This window comes from Cervus elaphus, chromosome 11 (assembly GCF_910594005.1).
Source record: "Cervus elaphus chromosome 11, mCerEla1.1, whole genome shotgun sequence".
Taxonomy (NCBI): domain Eukaryota; kingdom Metazoa; phylum Chordata; class Mammalia; order Artiodactyla; family Cervidae; genus Cervus; species Cervus elaphus.
Window position 1 is genome coordinate 100,761,058 of NC_057825.1, and position 22,152 is coordinate 100,783,209.

Consider the following 22,152-nt stretch of genomic DNA (forward strand, 5'->3'; position numbering starts at 1 on the left):
ACTGTGTGACGACACGCTGGAGCTCACCTGCATAAAAGCGGGTCACTATGATTCCTGCTCGGTCTCTCAGTATGCGGGAGCTCCCCTGCACAAGAGCAGGTCACTATGATTCCTGCTCAGTCACTCAGTATGCTGGAGCTCACCTGCATATGAGCGGGTCACTGTGATTACTGTTTAGTCACGCAGTCCTGTCCCACGCTGTGTGACCCCATGGACTGTAGCCCGCCAGGCTCCTCTGTCCATGCTACAGCTCACCGACATCAGAGCAGACCACTATAACTACTGTTTAGTCACCAACCAAGTCGTGTCCGACTTTCTGTGACCCTGTGGACTGTAGCCTGCCAGGCTCCTCTGTCCATGGGATTTCCCAGGAAAGAACAATGGAGTGGGTTGCCATTTCCTTCTTCAGGGAATATTCCCAACCCAAGGATCAAACCCATGTCTTCTGCATTGGCAGGCAGATTCTTTTACCGCTGAGCCACCAGGGAAGCCCCAAATTTTTCCCATGCTCTGATCCTCTAAAATTGAAGCAAATTCTATATCTTAAGTCATTCACTAGCCAACTGATCAAAGAATACAACTTAGTGTTTTATTATAAAAGAAAAAAAAAGTCTTAAAGGAGAAAAAGGAAAGAATAAACAAAAAAGACTAACCTCCAGGTAGGTTTTCGGAATAAGGCCTTTGTTTCCTTTGGCATTCTTAGCCATCCACCAACCATCAGAGTTTTTTTTGATTATACAAAGAATTTCCCCTTTCTTAAGGCAAAATAAAAGTAAAACATTTTAATTAGAATTTACCCCTAAGCTCAGAATTATCAACACTAAAACTATTGTATTTTCAAAACGAGGGGAGCATCTACTCTTTTTTTTTTTCTTACCATTTTACTACCAGGTAACTTTGATAAAAGAATTTTACAACTACTGTTTGTAAATCATAATTATCCCTTATTTTATTTAAACAGACTGAGTCTTTAAAAAGTTAATATCAGGAATCTCTAATCCAGATATATAGGTAGAGTTCTCTTACTCTGTTAGGTATGCAAATTTATCCTTAGGTTTGCTTCCAGTTTGTTTCTACTTACTTTAAACGTAAGGTCTCCCACTTGCTGAGCCATAAAATCTCCAAGAGCAATGTACTCTCCACTTGTGGCCTCTGGGTGAGATTCGCCTTCCTGTTTCTCTTCCTCTTCCTCTTCTGTTTCTTCATCCTCACCCCCACTTTCTGCGCTTTCTTCTTCGTCGTCGTCTTCTTCATCTTCCTCAGCAGAATTCTCCTCTTCCTCTCTTTCAGTAAGTGCCCCAGTTCTGGAAAAAGTAATTGATGAGGATCACTAGAAGTAACGCAGAAGAACAGATCAAGTATAACTTCTATATACAGAAGAACCTGCCCATATTTATAACAGGCAAATTGAAAAGAAACATAAAGGGAAAGTACAACTAACAGTTTTTACCATCTAGCAAGGAATACATGACCTGAGAGTAATGGAGGAGTTAAAGTGTCTGAGGAGTGTGTTGACGTGGTGGAGCAGGTGCTGGTCTGGAGGCCAGGAGACTTCAATTTAAGTCCTGGATTCATCCATTCAGCAAATGCTGCTTGAGCGTTATTGCACAGTGGTTAGAGCATGGATTCTGAGATGAAATTCTGGTTCTATCTCCTCTTCGTTGATTGGTCTTGGGTACATTTCTTTTAGACTCTCCATTTCTCATTGGTAAAGTAGAGATAATAACAGAACCTGCCTCATAAGGTCCTCATGAAGATTAGAGGAGTTACAAACTTGGACAGTGTCTGACCACAGCAAGTTCTCAATAAAAGTTGGCAGTGACGATGATCATGATGTTACCTGTCAGTTTCCATGTCAGACACAGTAGAAACAAAGGTAAAGCAGACAATTCCCTGTTTTCCGGGAGAACAATGAGGCAATCTAGCAGACGGATACTTACAGTATAGTTCAACAGGTGCTGCAGTAGAGGTAAATACAGCATACCAGGGAAACACAGAAGATGGGCACCTAACCTAGACTGCACGGTGGGGATCAGGAAAGGCTTAGAGTTAGGACTTGATGGATGAGCTGGAATTAATCAGGTAAAGGGGGGTGGTAAAAAGGTAGGGAAAGGAGTGGAGGAAGAAGGCTGGAAAAGAAGGAACCTCAAGTAGCTCAGGAATGGTAGGAAGAGGTCTGGGAGGAATGAGCAATAGATGAGGTGGAAAACAGATGAGCAAAACGCAGACTGTGTGAGCTTTATTTTTAAGGTGTTCCCTAGAAATGAAGGCAGGGAAGGGCGTGATCTGACCTGCTCTGAGAAAGATGATCACGCTCCATGGAGACTGGAAGAAAAGCTAAACACATAGATGGTTATTAAAAGTGAGGCATGAAATAGCATAAACTAAGGAAGCCTGAAACTCAGCTTCTCTGTATATCGGTGCCGAATGGAATCCTGGAGTTTTGGGCAAAGCAGAAAAGGATAGGGCTTCCCAGGTGGCACTAGTGGTAAAGAACCCACTTGCCAGTGCAGGAGACATGAGACTTGGGTTCAATCCCTGGGTCGGGAAGATCCCTTGGAGAAGGGTATGGCAACCACTCCAGTATACTTGCCTGGAGAATTCCATGGACAGAGAAGCCTGGTGGGATACAGTTCATGGGGTCTCAAAGAGTCTGGACAAGACAGACACAATGGACAGGACAGAGCAGCTAACAATACTTTGATGCAAAAAAGGGAACCCTCTTACACTGTTGGTGGGAATGCAAACTAGTACAGCCACTATGGAGAACAGTGTGGAGATTCCTTAAAAAACTGGAAATAGAACTGCCATATGACCCAGCAATCCCACTGCTGGGCATACACACTGAGGAAATTAGATCTGAAAGAGACACGTGCACCCCAATGTTCATCTCAGCACTGTTTATAATAGCCAGGACATGGAAGCAACCTAGATGCCCATCAGCAGATGAATGGATAAGGAAGCTGTGGTATATATATATTACTCAGCCATTAAAAAGAATTCATTTGAATCAGTTCTAATGAGATAGATGAAACTGGAGCCCATTATACAGAGTGAAGTAAGCCAGAAAGATAAAGACCAATACAGTATAGTAACGCATATATATGGAATTTAAAAAGATGGTAACGATAACACTATATGCAAAACAGAAAAAGAGACACAGATGTACAGAACAGACTTTTGGACTCTGTGGGAGAAGGTGAGGGTGGGATGTTCTGAGAGAACAGCATTGAAACATGTATATTATCTTGGGTGAAACAGATCACCAGCCCAGGCTGGATGCATGAGACAAGTGCTCAGGGCTGGTGCACTGGGAAGACCCAGAGGGATGGGGTGGGGAGGGAGGCTGGAGGGGGGATCGGGATGGAGAACACATGTAAATCCATGGCTGATTCATGTCAATGTATGGCAAAAACCACTAATTAGCCTCCAACTAATAAAAATAAATGAAAAAAACAACAACAACAATACTTTGATGCAAATAGACATTGCTAACCATAAAACTAGCCAAATGACTCTTCTTTATTATGCTAATACAGTAAATTTCAATTACTGATTGTTTCAATGTTAATCTAATCTTGCAGGGACTTCCTTGGTGGTCCACTGGGGCGTTCCCAATGCAGGGTGCCAAGGTTTGATCCCAGCTGGGGGAACTATTAATAGATACCACATGCTGCAGCTGAGAGCACACCACAGGAAGATCAAAGCTCCCTGAGTGCTGTAACCAAGAAACACACAGCTAAAGAAGTAAAAATAAATATTAAACTAATCTTGCATTCTAGAATAAATCCCACTTAGTCATGATGGACTGTCACTTTTATGTGCCCTGGATTTCATTTGCTAGCATCTTATATTGCATTTGTGCATTTGCTCATTAGGCCTTCTATTTATAATATTTTTATCATGTCTTGATATTGAGCTTCCCTGGTGACTCAGACAGTACAGAGTCTGCCTGTGATGAGGGGGACCCAGATTCGATCCCTGGGTCAGGAAGATCTCCTGGAGAAGGGAATAGCTACCCACTCCAGTATTCTTGCCTGGGAAATCCCATGGACAGAGAAGCCTGACGGGCTACTGTCCAAGGGGTCACAGAGTTGGACACAACTGAGCGACTAACACTTTCACTTTTCATAATGCTCATAAAATGATTTGGAAATGTTTCTTTTTCTGTTCTCTGGAAAGATTTCATAATACTGGTACTATGTCTTACTCAATTGTTGCAGAAATTTGTGTCAGTGAAACAACCTGAGGATTTATTCTGTGGAAAGGGTTTTAATTATACATTCAACTTCTTTAGTAGATCTTTTGGTAGGATTATTAAGATTTTCGATTCATCTTGTCAATTTGAGTACATTTTATTTTTCAAGGAACTTATTTCATCTGTATTTTCAAATTTATTGGCATAAAGTATTTCATAGCATCTTCACAGTATCTTAAATTTCTGTAGGCTCTGAGTGGTTAGTTTTCATCCTTGTTTTTTGCTAGTGTTTTCCCTCTTTCTCTTTTCTTGACCAGTCTTGCTAGGAATTTACTCATTTAATTACTTTTTCTAAAGAACTAACTTTTGGTTTATTGATTTTATCTACTATATGTCAGTTTATTATTCAGTTTTCTCTCTTATTTTTATTATTTCCTTATTTCTATTTTCCTTGGGTTTAATTTGCTGTTCTTTTTCTGGCTTCTTCAGTTGGAAAATTTAGTAGATGATTTTCAAATTTTCTTTTCTAAATGTTGCATTTAAAGCCATAAATTTCCCTCTAAGCACTGCTTTAGCTGCAGCCCACAACTGCATTTTTATTATCGTTCAAAATATTTAGTTTTCCACTGTGATATTTTCTTTGATCTTTAGGTTATATAGAAGTGTGTGATTCTTTTTTAATTATTTATTTATTTGGCTGCATTGGGTCTTACGTTTAGGCACATGGAATACTTTGTCATGCTATATGGGACCTTTTGTTGAGGCACATGGGCTCTGGAGCATGTGGGTTCAGTAGTTACATAGGAAATCTTAGTTCCCCGACCAGGAATTAATCCCACATCCCCTGTGTTGCACGGCAGATTCTTAACCACTGAGCTATCAGGGAAGTCCCAGAAGTATGTGATTTAATTTGCAAACATTTGGAGATTTTTATTTATTTCTCTGTCATTTGAGTTTTTTTTTTCTTTAACTAAGATAGAATTGACATTCACCATTGTATTAGTTTTGGATTGTCATTGAGTTTTAATGTAATTCCAAGTCACCAAAATTGCTGCATGATTTCAATCCTCTGACATTTGTTGATAATTGCTGCATGGTCCATTATGATTCATTTTGGTTAATGTTATATATGCGCTTGGAAGAGATGCGTATTACCTAGTGGGATACAGTGTTCTACAAATACATTTTTAATTAGGTGGTTAAGATTTGTGGATTATATCGTCAGCTTCCCTGTAGTACTAGCAATTTTTGCTTTATATGTTGTAAAGCGCCTATTAGGTGCCTACACATTAAGGATAATTTCTTCCTATTGAATTGGTCCTTTTATTACTATAAAATGTCTTAATCTATTAAATTAGTTTTGACCTTAAAGTCTATTTCCCCTGATATTACTGTAACTGCATCACCTTTGTTTTGGCTAGGGTAAATATGGAATATCTTTTTCCAATCTTTTACTTGCAACCCATTTATGCTATCTTAAATGGCCCCCAAATACAGTGCTGAAATGCTATGTAGTGGTCCCAACCAGAAGAAAGCTGTGATGTGCCTAGTGGAGAAAATTAGTGTGTTACTATTAGACTTCTTCAGGCATAAATCACGGGGCTGTTGGCGGAGTTCAATATTAATGAATCAGTAACATACATTAAATAAGGTATCTTTACACAGAAACACACAAAAAACAAGGATGTATATTACTCAGTTGACAAAAAACATTTTGTTCACTGCTTCAGTAGGAACCTAGCTTCTCCTAGAAGCTGCAGTGTAGTATTCACTATTCAGGGTCTGCAGCAATTTTGTGGGGTATAAGTATTGCAAATAATGAAAACTGACTGTGTATTATAAATTCTCAAATGTATATTTTGCTTTACACAATCAAGTGTTTTTTAAAAAGACATTTAGAGAAGAAAAATAGTCTTTTCTGTTTACCCACATACCAGGGCTTTTCATTCCTTTTTGCAGATCCAAGTTTTCATCTGGGATTATTTCCTTCTAGCCGGAAGGACTTCCTATAGCAAATTCCTCAGTTATTGTCTGACAGATTTCCTCAGCTGTTGTTTCTCTGAAAATGTCTTCTGCTGCTGCTAAATTACTTCAGTCGTGTCCGACTCTGTGCGACCCCATAGACAGCAGCCCACCAGGCTCCTCCATCCCTGGGAAAATGTCTTCATTCCACTTTAATTTCTAAAAGATACTTTTGCTCTATACAGAATTCTGGGTTGACAGATTTTTTTTCCTTTCAATTCTTTTATGATGTCCCCGCATTATCCTCTGACTTGTATTTTTTTCTAACAAGATATCAATTTTAATTTGAATTGTCTGCCTGTACATGTTTACTTCCCTGGCTGCTTTTGTGATTTTCCATTACGTTTAGTTTTCAGCAGTTTAACTGACGCACCTATGTGTAGTTACTGTATGTTTATTCTTTGGGGTTGTCTGAGGTTCTTGGATCACTGAATCAATAACTTTTTAAAACCTCAATTACAATTTCACTTAAATATTCCCTGTGCTCCATTTTCTCTCCCCTCGGCTTCTGGGACTTCTGTTACACACGGGTTGTAACTTCTGACCATGCCCTAAGCCATGCTTCTGTTCTGTTCTTTGCATTCTTTTTTTCTTTTTGTGCGCGAGTTTGGAAGGTTTTCACTGCTCAGAGTTTGGGTCCGCTAATCTTTTCCTCTACTATATCCAGTTATCCATCAAACCACCAATTTTTTAAAAAATTTTATATACTGTGTTTTTTAGCTTCAGAGTTTTCATTTTGGTCTGTATTAGTTTTCATTTCTCTGCTTAAGATCCTCTCTAATCAACCAATCTGCCTATCTCTTCAACAAATTCCTTAACACATTGAAAATAGATCTTTGATAGTTCTGGTGTGCTAATTTTCACATCTGGGTCACCGAGGCTTCCACTGATTATTTTTTCTCTTTATTATAAGACATTTTCCACCTTTTTGAAGCTATATATTGAATCAGACTTAGAAAGTTCTCAGCCATTATTCTATCAGACATTATATTTTGCAGTTGTAGAATGTTCATTTGATTATTTTCTACATTTGAATTCTCTTAAAGTATTCTTTTTTTTCCCATTTCATCCATCTTTTCTTCTATTTTTTTTAACATATTAATCATATTGTTTAGAAATCCCAGTCAGATTACTCTACTATCTAGTTCAGATCTGGGTCTGTTTTTATTTACTGTTACTGCTTAATTATCTATTATTTATTTTCCCCTACTTTTTTTGCATTTCTAGTCATTATTTTTAATAATTATTGCACATTGTGGATGATATTTAGAGACTCTGGATTATGTTGTCATCCTCTAATGAGCAGTGAATTTTGTCCTGTTATCTTTTTATGTTAAGGTCTGGTTTTAGGTTTTGTTGGGAAAGATTTCCATCAGTTTTGTCTGTATCCAAGATCACAGTTTTGAATATTAGAGTGTATTCCTTACTCCTAGACATGGGTCTTACATGCTCTCTAGCCAGATGCATGAAGCATTCACCAAGGTCTCTCTACTCTAGCTGGGTATAAACCCCAACATTTTTCCAGGATTCTGTGACCTCCAGAATCTTTTAAGCTCTCAGTCTCCCAGCAGGTGCTTTCTGCCAGGCCTTCTGGAATCAAGCTCTGTGTAACCCAGGAGTCCCCTCAGATTTCTGGAGTTGTCTCTCTGCAAGTCTTTTCCCTCTCCCCACATGTCCCAGTAGCCTCAGCAACTCCAGAAATTTTAAGACCTTTTCTTTTTTTATGTGGATCATTTATTGAAACTGTTACAATATTGTTTATGTTTTATGTTTTGGGCTTTTGGCCCCAAGACATGTGGGATCTCAGCTCCCTGCGCTGGAAGGTAAAGTCTTAACCACTGGGCCACTAGGTCCCAGCAACTCCAGAATTTGATCTCTGGAGCCCAGAGAGACTGCTGCTCCCTGTCTGCGATCTACCTTCCTGCATCACACACAGCCCATAAACTATGGCCAGGGAGACGGTCTGGGTGAATACAGGAGTCACCTCTTGTGTCTCTCTGTATTAAGGACATCAGCCCTGCTCAGTTGATGTTCAGTGAGTTCAGACAGACATTTTGTATATTTTGTCCCGATTCTACAGCGTTTTTTTGGTAGGTAGGTTAAGTCCAATACCAGCCACTTTGTCATTCTCAGTACTGGAGATCAATGGAAATTCTAGAAACCTAATAGTATATTCTTTAGTGTTTTTTCCCCGAGAATACAGTGTAAAAGTATGGGAACAGCATTTGAAGAGTCTAAATAGTTGACTTTTCCCTTTTTATCTCCCTATGAACTGGGTTTGTTTACACCGTCAAGTTCTCTTTCCACTTTACAAAGCCTATTACTGACATCCACTCCATCAGGAAAAGAATGCATGTTTCTGCTTCCATTTTTAAAAGAATATTTATAAAAGGAGGAAATAAGCAAATAAATAATTCAGATAATTTTGTTTTTACACATCAACCCTGACATTAAAGGCATGACCCTTATTTTCTAACGTCTGTTTATTGAGCTTTTCACATCTCTGTTTTGCTCCCCCAACTAGCTCATGAATTATCTGAGAGATTATGGCTTCTACTTCTTTACATCTCTCCAGGAAGCTCACACTTTCTCCTATATACAATAAGTAACTGTTGACAGATAATACTGTTACAGTTTTCATCTATATACGACTTTATTCTGAATAAAACATTTAAGCTGTTGGTGATATAATATTTGAAAGGAAGAAAGGAAGGGTGCTTACTCAGTGCCATTTTCTCTGCTTATGGACACGGCAAGCTCCTGCAGTTGGTGGGTAAGCTTATCCAAAAGATGGTGCTCCTCTTCTTTCTTCTGATGATAATTTCCCACTGGTGCAGGTTCATCAGCCTATGAGAGAATATAAGTCTACTTCACTAAAAAAAAAATTAATTTTTTATTACACTTATTGTAATAGAAAAAAAACTCCAGTAGGTGATACAAGACAAAGCAAATATCAATATGAGACTACGCCTATCTTAGATAAATAAGTTTAAAAGAAATGTAGATTACGCTGGAATGTGAATCAAATGGCATAATAAAGTCATACCTCCAATTTTTTTTGTTTTGTTTTGTTGCTAGGTATTGCAGACCCTCTACAGTCAGTAAGGGACAGGTTCCAGACAGAGGACTGGCTTTGGAGTTAAAAAGACAGGTGCCAAGTCCAAGTTCTGTCACTTACTGGCAATGAGACACTAGGAAAACTGCTTCACCTTTGCAAGCCCTAGTAGTTAGGTTTTCCAATTTAGAGTCAGTCTCTTGAACCAGTTTTTCATCACTGGAGAAATTCGGAAGAGATACTTAGAAAGCACTTGTCTCAGATGCAGCAAAGCAGATTCACACACAGGCAGAGAGATGACTTTTATGCGCCTTCTACGCTGAGTGCTCTCTGAGTCTCTGGCCCTGAACACTTCGCTGAAGTTCAGGCTCATATTAAAAGAGGAAATCCTGATGGAATTGCCAAGAGAAAATTCTAGTTCCCCCCATTTCTGCAGAGTCACCGATCTCAGCACTGCTGGGTGACTCAGGAGGCTTCTCTACCTCGTACCCTCGGGGCCAGATTATCTGCTTCCCCACGGCGTGATTAAAATGAAAACAATTCTAAACTGTGAAACAGAAAACGTACACAATGCAATAATAAAAATAGCTTCTTCCAAGTTCTTCCAAGTCCTCAGTGCTGGGTGAGTTCATCACAGGTGAACTTTTATCAGTATCTGGGGCCCTGGTTCACACTTCAACACTTATATGAACCCAAGAACCTACCCACTCTAGGGGGTAGGAACTCCCACTTAATAAAATATTCAGGTAAGAACAGATTTATTTTTCAAAAAAATATTGTGATCAACTGTAATACTTACTTTTGTTAATTTTTGAAGAGCATTTTTATTTTCATCTATTGCCTGTTTTAATTGGATACATCTAAATTTTCAAAAAGAAAGAAAAATATTGATTTTTTAATTGTCATAACCAAAAAAGCTATTTTAATAAAATCAAATGTTCAGTCTTTAAGCAGGCAAGGCTATTTCTATTGTATGAATGATGTTTAAAAGTTCATATGTAAGTGCCTTTCCACTCATTAGCTTGGGTGATCCTCATAGCAAGATCTAAGGTATGAGGTATGATAACCAAAACTCAGAAGACTTAAGTGACTCCAGGCTTCAGTTTCCTAATTCTAAAATAAGGAAAGCACTGGACTTTTAAACGCTTCCATAGGTCTAAAATTCTATAAACCCAGGATTCAGCCCAGAAGACAATTAGATACGCCACATCAAAGAAAGAAGAGACAAAAGCCATGTGATCATCTCAACAAATGCACAAAAAGCATTTGATAAAATTCAACATCTATTCATTATAAAAACTCTTACCAAAGTGGGTATAGAGGGAACATATCTCAACATAATAACAGCTACTTATGACAAACCCGTAGCCAATATAATACTCAATGCTGAAAAGCTGAAAGCCATCCTGCTAAAATCTGGAACAAGACAAGGATGCCCACTCTCACCACTCCAACATAGTACTGGAAGTCCCAGTCACAGCATCAGGTAATAAAAAGAAACAAAAGGTATCCAACTTGGAAGAGAAAAGTATGCAAAGTACATGATACTATATATAGAAAACCTTAGACTCCACACGAAAACTACTGTAACTGATAAATTCAGCAAGGTAGCAGGATACAAGATTCATATGCAGAAATTGGTTGCATTTCTTTATCCAAAAAATGAAATATCAGAACAAGAAAGTAAAAATAATAATTCCTTTTAAAATTGCATCAAAAAATAAAATAAAATACTCTATGTGGAATCTAAAATACAATACAAATCAACATATCTATGATACAAAAACAGACTCACAGACATAGAAAACAGACTTGGGGTTGACAAGGGCTGAGGGGAGGGAAGGACTGGGGGTTTGGGATTAGCAGAGGCAAACTATTATATATAGGACGGATAAACAATAAGGTCCTACTGTATAGCACAGAGAACTACAGTCAATATCCTGTGACAAACCGTAACAGAAAAGAATATGAAAAAGAATATATATGTGTGTGTGTGTAACTGAGTCACTTTGTTGTAGAGAAGAAATTAACACAACAGTGTAATCAACACAACAAATTAACACAACAATCAACTATACTTCAATAAAATTAAAAAAACAAAATACTTAGGAATAAATGACCAAGGAGGTGAAAGACATATGCTGAGAACTATAAAACAAGGATAAAGAAAAGTAAAGATAATGCAAAGAAATGGGAAGATGATCATGTTCTTGGACTGTGTCCACGCTTGGCTGCTCAGTTATGTCCAACTCTTTGCAACCCCATGGACTGTAGCCCACCAGGACCCATGAGATTTTCCCAGCAAAAACATTGGAGTGGGTTGCCATTTCTTCCTCCAGGGGATCTCCCTGACCCAAGGATGGAATCTGCGTCTCCTGTGACTCCTACATTGGCAGGTGGATTCTTTACCACTGAGCCACCTGGAAATTCCAGGTTCTTGGATTGGAAGGATTATTATCATTAAAATGGCCATATTATCCAAAGCAATCTACAGATTTCATGCAATCCCTATCAAATTACCCATGGTATTTTTCACAGAACTAGAACCAATAATCTTAAAATTTATACAGAACCAGAATTGCCAAAACAACCCTGAGGAAAAAGAACAAAGCTAGAGACATAGCCCTCCCAGATTTCAGACAATAGTATAAAACTACAATAATCAAAACAGCATGGTACTGGCACAAAAACAGACATAGATCAATGCAACAGAATAGAGAACCTAGAAATAAACCCACACACCTAAAGTCAATTAATCTTTGACAAAGGAGGCAAGAATATACAATGAAGAAAAGACAGTCTCTTCAGCAAGTGGTGTTGGGAAAGCTGGACAGCACATGTAAATCAATGAAGTTGGAACACACCCTCACACCAAACACAAAAATAAACTCAAAATGGTTTAAAGACTTAAATATGACATGACACCATAAAACTTCTAGAAAAGAATACAGGCAAAACATTCTCTGACATAAACCATACCAATGTTTTCTTAGGTCAGTCTAATAACACCAAGGCAATAGAAAATAAAAGCAAAAATAAACAAATGGAACCTAATCAAACTTACAAGCTTCTGCACAGCAAAGGAAACCATAAACAAATGAAAAGATAACATATGAACTGGGAGAAAATATTTGCAAACAATGCAACCAAAAGGGCTTAATTTTCAAAATATACACACAGCTCATACAACTTAATAACAACACCACCAACAAAACAACCAACACTCAGTCAAAAAATGGGCAGAAGACCTAAGAAGACATTCCTGCAAAAACGACATACAGATCGCCAACAGGCACAGGAAAAGATGCTAGACATGGCTAATTACTAGAGAAATGCAAACCAAAAATAAACGAGGTATCGCCTCACACTGGTCAGAATGGACATCATTAAAAAGTCTGTAAGAAGACAGCTGCTGGAGAGGGTGTGGAGAAAAGGGGGAGCCTCCTCCACTGTGGGTAGGAATAATAAATTGGTGAAGCCACAGAGGAAAACAGTATGGAGGTTCCTCAAAAAAACTAAAATTAGAGCTGGCCTGATCCAGCGATCCTACTCCTGGGTGTGTATCTGAAGAAAGCTCGAACTTGGAAAGATACACCTTATGCTCACAGCGGCACTATTTGCAATAGCCAAGACATGGACACAACCTCAACATCCACTAAAAGGTGAGTGGGTAAAGAAGATGCGGCACATACATGTTAATATAATGAAATACTACTCAGCTGTTAAAAAGAATAAAATGAGGCCGTTTGTAGCAACACGTATGGCCCTGGAATTATCATACTAAAAGTAAGTCAGAAAGAGAAAGACAGACACTGTATGATATCACATCCGTGTAAAATCTAAAACGGGACACAAATAAACCTTTCCAGGAAACAGACAGAATCACAAACCGAGACAACAGCCTGGTGGCGGCCAAGGGGCAGGAGGGGGGAGGGGGGCGGTGGGCCGGGAGTCTGGGGTCAGCAGACGAAAACTGTCACACAGAGGATGGGTGAACGACAAACTCCTACTGCATAGCACAGGGAACTATGTCCAATATCTTGTCATAAACTACAGTGGAAAGGAATCTGAAAAAGAATATTTATAACTGAATCGCTTTGCCTTACGCCAGCAACTAACACATCATATTAATAAATCAACTGTACTTAAATAAATAAATTCTGCATTTCTTGTTGCTTTGAAAACATTTTTATTGCCTTCCCACTTTGATGTTTTATAGCTGAGTAATGTTAGACATATTAATTAATCACTGTTAGCCTTAATTTTCTCATCTATATTAATGAGTAGCTCACTAACTTTCAGTAACTTTCAGATGTTATTATGAAAGTTAATTAAGAAAAAATTCTTGGAGTGCGGACCACACTGTCTGGTATATACAAAAGTACAAAATAGATGTAAGTTACTTCTTTTTAACATGTGTCATCCTCTATTTAACCTTATTCCAATATTTAGACTTGGTAGACATAGATAACTGTAAGAAATATTTCCAAATACTTTTGAAAAATTTCATTCATTTTTACCTCAATATTATTTCCTATTATTACTCTGTCTTTTCAGAAATTGTATTAATTTAAAAAATATAATGCCTCAATTTCTATGCTGTAAATACTGCTCACTGAAATCTAAGTACAGTCTCTACAAAGCTTACATAACTTAGTATACTTTACCTTTGGTATATATTTCTCCTCTTACTTGCTTCTAGAGCTCCTTTCAGTCGACTCTCAAAAAGCAACCCATCAACCTACAATAAATGGAGACTGTCTAAAATATCACATTGTTAAATCCCATATAACCTTAGGAAATAAAATCTTAATTTTTTCCCAAATATTTTATAATGAACATTTTTTAAAACACATGATAAAGCTGAAAGACTTTAACAGTGAACATCCACATGCCTACCACCTGGGTTTGGCCATTAGTATTTTACTGTACTTTTTTGATCCATCTATTCATCAACCCATCTAATTTTTTATGTATTACAAAGAATATTACAATCATTAGTATATTTTCCCTTAAACAATACATCATGGGTATCACTAACTAGAGTTCAGTATTTGCTGTGAATTTTACATACAATGAAACACACATTTCATCTTAAGACTGTATTTGTTAAGTTCTGGCAAGTGCCATGTAATCCAAACCCCTATCAACCTATAGAAAATTACCATTACTCCAGAAAGTTCCCAGAATGTACTCTTTTGTGTAATCATTTCACACAGCATATTTCTGAGATACTTCCATATCAGAAGTATACTTCCATATACACTGCTGTGTGTATCATTAGTTAATTCTTTCTTATTGATGATTAATACTCCCTGTATGAATAAACCACAAGTTTTTTTCTTTCTTATCCTCATTCTTATATCTTATACTGTGACTTAGCAGTTTCCAAATACTATCTGTAACTTTGCCAACATACCCACAAAAGAGGCATATACATCTTTTGGATTCTATAGATGTGGAAAGGATAAAGTGGTTGAAAAAAAAAAATAAAAATTCTCTACTGGTGCCACTTTGCATCTGTTATTTATAACATCTACACACATGGTGCCAGAGTCAGCCATCACAGGCATAACCCAGGCGGGTCCTTCATAACTTGTCCCATGGATAACAGGGTGGAAGTCTGTGCCATTTTTTGCTTCAGGTGTCCCCTGTGGAGGCTTCCCTGGTGGATCAGACAGTAAAGAATCTGCCTGCCAATGTAGGAGACGTGGGTTCCATCCCTGGGTTGGGAAGATCCCCTGGAGAAGGAAATGGCAAAACACTCTAGTATTCTTGCCTGGAGAATCCATGGACAGAGGAGCCTGGTGGGCTACAGACCATGGGGTCCCGAAAAGTCGGCCGTGACTGAGCTTGGGCAGAAGCACATCCTTTATGAGGTCAGGGAAGGAGGACCCCACAATATCACAGAGCCCTTCCCAGACACACAGGGTATCAAGAGGCTCAGGAGCCAATTGGGTTCCAGAGTGAATAACCCCGGTCATTGTTTTTTTTCATCTTTGTATCAGTAACAGTTGTTGTGGCTTACTTCTACAACTTTTCCTGGTTCTGTCAATGTCCCACTAAATTTAAAATTCAATACAATATAAAGCATCTGGCCAAAGCTCAGCTTAAGTCAGTGTCTCATCAACTTTTATTTTTATTTCTACCAGAACAGTATTCTATTTTGTTGTACCACTATAATTCCAATAGAGTTCCTTAAGAAATATTTATCCACCCAGTCTTTTGTACTTTTTAGATGAAAGTCCAAAACTGGATAATATATGAGCATTCAGTACACCTTTTGTCTGCTAAAGATTATAAAATAATTTTATTTAGTGGAAATAATACTTGGTAATATTAACAGATCAAATGAGAAATAAAAAGTAAAATTAGCAAGGTGAAATAGGAATTTCAGGAAATAAACAACCCATTCATCACTACTAACCTTTTTCTTAATTTTTAAAGTAGTATACAGTGTTCAAACTTATGAAAATATCAAAAAATATGAAGCAGAACAATAGTCAACTAGCACTCTACCACACAGAGTTTCCATTATGGCATGTTTCTTTCCATATTTTTTCTAGGTATATTGCATATTGCTGCTGTTGTTTAGTCAATAAGTCGTGTCTGACTTTTTTGCAACCCCATGGACTGTAGCTCGCTGGGCTCCTCTGTCCATGGGGTTTCCCAGGCAAGAATACTGGAGTGGGTTGCCATTTCCTCCTCCAAGGGATCTTCCTGACTCAGGGATGGAACCCACGGGCTCCTGCCATGTCTCCTGCATTGCAGGAGACCACTGAGCCATATAAATTTTTAAACTGAAATACTGCATATTCAATTTTATATTTGTTCTAACTTGACATTTTATCACAAATATTTCCCCTAACACGTTAAAATCTCCATAACAAAATTTAAACACTGTATTATATCCCAATATGAGTTACTTAAACATTCTTCTACTACTGATTATTTAAGTTGTATCCAGAGTTTTCTAAGTATACTGTGATGAATACCTCCATCCCTCAACCTCTGTCTCAATTTTTTAAAGTATGGTTCAGTTCAGTCGCTCAGTCATGTCTGACTCTTTGCAACCCCATGAATATGCACACCAGGCCTCCCAGTCCATCACCAACTGCCGGAGTCTACCCAAACCCATGTCCATTGAGTCGGTGATGCCATCCAACCATCTCATCCTCTGTCATCCCTTTCTCCTCCTGCCCTCAATCTTTCCCAGCATCAGGGTCTTTTCAAATGAGTCAGCTCTTCACATCAGGTGGCCAAAGTATTGGAGTTTCAGCTTCAGCATCAGTCCTTCCAATGAACACCCAGGACTGATCTCCTTGCAGTCCAAGGGACTCTCAAGAGTCTTCTCCAACACCACAGTTCAAAAACATCAATTCTTCGGTGCTCAGCTTTCATTATAGTCCAACTTTCACATCCATACATGACCACTGGAAAAACCACAGCCTTGACTAGACGGACCTTTGTTGACAATGTAATGTCTCTGCTTTTTAATATGCTGTCTAGGTTGGTCATAACTTTCCTTCCAAGGAGTAAGCATCTTTTAATTTCATGGCTGCAGTCACCATCTGCAGTGATTTGGGAGCCCAAAAAAATAAAGTCTATCACTGTTTCCCCATCTACTTGCCATGAAGTGAAGGGACCGGATGCCATGATCTTAGTTTTCTGAATGTTGAGCTTTAAGCCAACTTTTTCACTCTCCTCTTTCACTTTCATCAAGAGGCTCTTTAGTTCTTCTTCACTTTTTGCCATAAGGGTGGTGTCATCTGCATATCTGAGGTTATTGATATTCTCTAGGCAATCTTGATTCCAGCTTGTGTTTCCTCCTGGAAATGCAATTACACAGCCTGGGAGCATAAATATCTTCTACATCTTGTCAAGGTACTTTCCAGAAACGCTGTGCCTTATACCCTGGGGCAGTAAAAGCACCTGTTTCATCACAGCATCCCCAGTACTGAGCATCAATATTTTTTAAGTGTTTGTGGTATCTCATTTCCTTTGCAATTGCTTATCTTAGAAGTCAACTTTTCCCATGTTTATGTGACCAGTATTTCTTCTTTAGTTCATGTCCTTTGCTCATTTGTCAGGTCTTAACATTTTTCTTATATATTATTCCTTGATGCATATTTGGCTTGGGTTCAAGGGAAGCAAAAACACTCAACAGCCTCCAGTGGATGAGAGAGAAAGGAAGCTTGGAGAATGGAGGAAAGTGATGTTAAGTGCAGAGATGGTTGGAATGTCATTATTAGTTTAGATTTGGAGGTGAGATGGGATAGAAGAGTTGTTAGGTTGCAGATGGAGCTGTTAGGTGGGGTGGAGGGAGAGGAGGACAGCACTTAGTCGAGGATCCCATTTTCTAGCCTCCCCGGGGCTGGGTTGGGAGCGTGAGGGGTTAGAATCTGGTCCCGGGACGTTGCGGGTGGGGGAGGTTACAACTTGGAAAGGCCGGGTTGGGGATGACTCTCAGAGTTAGGGTGCGCCCCAGAGCTCGCCCGCCGCCGGAGCCCAGGTCTCTCACCAGACGGTACCTGCTGCTTCAGCTCCTGACTGCGGCGCTGCAAGGACTGGAGTGGGTCGCGCTGCCGCCTCGCCAGCATCTCCGTCGCCTAGGCGCGGAGAGCACACCGGTCGCCAGGGAAACCATGGCGGAAGCGCCGGGCGTGACGTCATCACTACGCGTCCGTCTCGGCACCCTGCTCCCCGCAGGGACGCAGATTCTGGAAGAATGTGGGGGTAATCCTCTCTTGAGGAAGCGGCTCCTTCAACCCGCAGGTCCGAAGCTCGCTGCTCAGGTTCACTGCCCAGCAAGTCACATTTTCCTCGCCAATCCCGAAGGATTGGGGTGGAGGTGGGGGAGAACGTGCCGCTGCGTCCGAAACTACAAGTCCCATAATACTCAGTATTACCACATTCCTTCAGGGTTACTCGGATTCCCCAGTGGCTCAGAGGTAAAGAACCCGCCGGTAATGCGGTAGCCAGCAGGGTGGGGAAGATTTCCTGGAGGAGGGTATGGCAAGCAACTCCAGTATTCTTTCCTAGAGAATCCCCTGAACAGAGGAGCCTGGCGGGCTACAGTTCATAGGATCGGAAAGAGTCGGACATCACTGAAGCGACTGAGCCTGCGCGCACCAATTTTGCTGAACTAATCTTGGTTCGTCGCTCAGTCAGTCGAGTCGGACTCTTGCGATCCCATGGCTCCTCTCTGTCCATGGAATTCTCTAAGCAAGAATACTGGAGTGAGTTGCCATTCCCTTCTCCAGATCTTCCCCACCCAGGGATCAAACCCAGGTCTCCTGCATTGCAGGCGGACTCTTTGCCGTCTGAGCCACCAGGGTACTTGAAGCTTCTTAATGTCTTAAATGAACTGTACAGATAGTTTTCTTACATGGCTTATGTGGGATACGTGGTTCTGCTGTATACTCTCACTTCACAAAGGCAGTATTTAATTCTTCGCTATTTGGGATATTGCTGGAGTATCACTTAATTGTAGTTTTTGCATCCTGAGTTCTATGGGCTAGGGATGGTCATTCTGTTCTACAGGAAGTCTCTAACCCTGATTATGAGCTGCATTTTACATCTTTCAGGGAGGTTGTAATAACGTTTCCCCTAGTGGGACTCATTCCTATAAATCCAATTCCCAAACTCTTCCCACTAAGGGCGGAAGCTCACTTTTTAAAAGATGAACCACATTGATAACATGTTTACAAGTTAATCCCACAGGCCAACAGCCATGCTATTTTCGTTCGTTCTTCAACAGAAAAGTGACAAGAACCACCTCACTTAATTTTCACTTTGAACACAGCTCCATGTAACATCAGCCAGATTTGGATACTGGTGGTGATCAGCATCCTGATAGTCTTCCCTTTTTTCTAGTCCTCGCCCACCTCCACTCCTACACTAAAAGTAAACACTACCCCAACCTCTACTGTAAAAATTTGTCTTGCTTCTTTTTGAACTGAATGTGGATTCATACCTTGTACTGGCATCTTGTCAGGCTTCTTTCACTCAACCTGTTTGTGCAATGCATCTATATCATTGTGTAGGTTGTAGGTTGCTCCCTCTCATTGCTCTTTGTCATTTCATTGTATCACATATTCTAGTATACTCAACTATTCTACTGTTGCTCTGTTTTACTTATAGCTCCTGTCTTTATTTTGAATTAACTTCTTCATTATGGCTCATGATACTTAAAATTCACTTAAATAGCTAGTTTTTCCACTAAAAATCCAACAACTGAGGGAGTGTTATAAAGTATTTTCAGATGGACTGACATACCAAGGGAACATTTCATGCAAAGATGGGCTCGATTAAGGACAGAAATGGTATGGACCTAAGAGAAGCAGAAGATACTAAGAAGACATGGCAAGAATACACAGAAGAACTGTACAAAAAAGATCTTCACTACCCAGATAATCACAATGATGTGATCACTCACCTAGAGCCAGACATCCTGGAATGTGAAGTCAAGTGGGACTTAGAAAGCATCACTATGAACAAAGCTAATGGAGATGATGGAATTCCAGTTGAGCTATTTCAAATCCTAAAAGATGATGCTGTGAAAGTGTTGTACTCAATATGCCAGCAAATTTGGAAAACTCAGCAGTGGCCACAGGACTGGAAAAGGTCAGTTTTCATTCCAATCCAAGAGAAAGGCAATCCCAAAGAATGCTCAAACTACCGCACAATTGCACTCATCTCACACGCTAGTAAAGTAATGCTCAAAATTCTCCAAGCCAGGCTTCAGCAATACGTGAACCGTGAACTTCCAGATGTTCAAGCTGGTTTTAGAAAAGGCAGAGGAACCAGAGATCAAATTGCCAGCATCTGCTGGATCATCAAAAAAGCAAGAGAGTCCCAGAAAAATGTCTATTTCTGCTTTATTGACTATGCCAAAGCCTTTGACCATGTGGATCACAATAAACTGTGGGAAATCCTGAAAGAAATGGCATACCAGACCACCTGACCTGCCTTTTGAGAAACCTATATGCAGGTCAGGAGGCGACAGTTAGAACTGGACATGGAACAGCAGACTGGTTCCAAATAGAAAAAGGAGTACGTCAAGGCTGTATATTGTCACCCTGCTTATTTAACTTATATGCAGAGTACATCATGAGAAACACTGGGCTGGAAGAAGCACCAGCTGGAATCAAGATTGCTGGGAGAAGTATCAATAACCTCAGATATGCAGATGACACCACCCTTATGGCAGAAAGTGAAGAGGAACTAAAAAGCCTCTTGATGAAAGTGAAACAGGAGAGTGAAAAAGTTGACTTAAAGCTCAACATTCAGAAAACTAAGATCATGGCATCTGGTCCCATCACTTCGTGGGAAATAGATGGGGAAACAGTAGCTGACTTTATTTTTGGGGGCTCCAAAATCACTGCAGATGGTGATTGCAGCCATGAAATTAAAAGATGCTTACTCCTTGGAAGGAAAGTTATGACCAACCTAGATAGCATATTAAAAAACAGAGACATTACTTTGCCGACAAAGGTCCGTCTAGTCAAGGCTATGGTTTTTCCAATGGTCATGTATGGATGTGAGAGTTGGACTGTGAAGAAAGCTGAGTGCAGAAGAACTGATGCTTTTGAACTGTGGTGTTGGAGAAGACTCTTGAGAGTCCCTTGGACTGCAAGGAGATCCAACCAGTCCATCCTAAAGAAGATCAGTCCTGGGTGTTCATTGGAAGGACTGATGCTGAAGCTGAAACTCCAATACTTTGGCCACCTCATGCGAACAGTTGAGTCATTGGAAAAGACCCTGATGCCGGGAGGGATTGGGAGCAGGAGGAGAAAGGGACGACAGAGGATGAGATGGTTGGATGGTATCTCTGACTTGATGGACATGAGTTTGAGTAAACTCTGGGAGTTGGTGATGGACAGGGAGGCCTGGCGTGCTGCGATTCATGGGGGCGCAGAGTCGGACACGACTGAGCGACTGAACTGAATGATCTTGTAAGAGGTAAGCAGAAAGAAAAAAAACTGCATTAAAGACAATGTCACTTAGGAAATCCTTATTTTACATATATGTCTCTAAATAGGACAACTCTCTACCTGTTTTATAGGGAGCTCCATATTTTACATGAAAAATTACAGGGTCATGAAGATGGTACAATTCTATGTTGGTAAAAATAAACCCCTTACATATATGTACATGTATGAGGAATGAGGAAGGATGAAAAAAAGTTTATTACTCTTGTTTACCTCCAGTGGAGAGATGACTGATTTTATACACTTTTGTACCCTATTCAGAGTGACAAGCATTTCCTATGTGTTTTGAATTGGCATCATCATCACCCGGAAGTCTGTTAGAGACCCCTATGCTCAGGCCTCACCCCAGAACTGCAGGATCAGAATCTGTACTGATACTCCAGGGCTTTCTGCTCATGTTCAGGTTTGAGAAATAGCCCTTCAGTAATCACCGTGCTGTAAGGAATGCACTCACTCAGCTGTGCTGTTTTCTAACTTAGGTTTCTTTTCACTTGTACCCTCAGCAGTCGCTTTAACACCAGTCATTGCTCCTCCGCTGTCACCCCTTAATGCCATTGTGAAAATCAAGAGGAACGTAAAACGAGACAGTTCTGCAGTGAGGCAGCCAAAACCAAAGCAAACCACAGCCATTGTTTCTCCTGAGAACAATCTGTTTCATAAAAACTATTATGATTTTCTTCCATCAGTGTCTTACAAAGAATATCAACCTTGTATGGCTTCCTCACAGGAGCTACTGAAAAAGAATTTAACAGCTTTGGAGAGGCTCGTAGTGGAGAACTAGTCCACTATGAGTCTCAGAAGCTATTAAAATTTTACATTTCACATCTCTCAGGGAGGTTTGTAATAACATTTCCCCACATGGGGGTCATTCCTATAAATCCAAT

General features: G+C 39.7%; 1 protein-coding gene across 4 annotated transcripts in view; it reads right to left on the minus strand.

The window, feature by feature from the left end:
- The window catches only part of NPHP1 (nephrocystin 1), a 65,580-nt gene extending 47,627 nt beyond the window's left edge, over positions 1-17,953 (minus strand). For all 4 annotated transcript variants that reach the window (XM_043918757.1, XM_043918756.1, XM_043918759.1 and 1 more), the window contains exons 1-6: positions 17,807-17,953; positions 13,943-14,016; positions 10,075-10,135; positions 8,943-9,067; positions 1,082-1,304; positions 654-755 (exon numbers count right to left, since the gene is read on the minus strand). In XM_043918757.1, the coding sequence (XP_043774692.1) occupies positions 654-755; positions 1,082-1,304; positions 8,943-9,067; positions 10,075-10,135; positions 13,943-14,016; positions 17,807-17,875 (654 nt within the window). In that variant the 5' untranslated portion in view covers positions 17,876-17,953. The remainder of the gene's footprint in view (positions 1-653; positions 756-1,081; positions 1,305-8,942; positions 9,068-10,074; positions 10,136-13,942; positions 14,017-17,806) is intronic.
- Between the last annotated feature and the right edge of the window lie 4,199 nt (positions 17,954-22,152).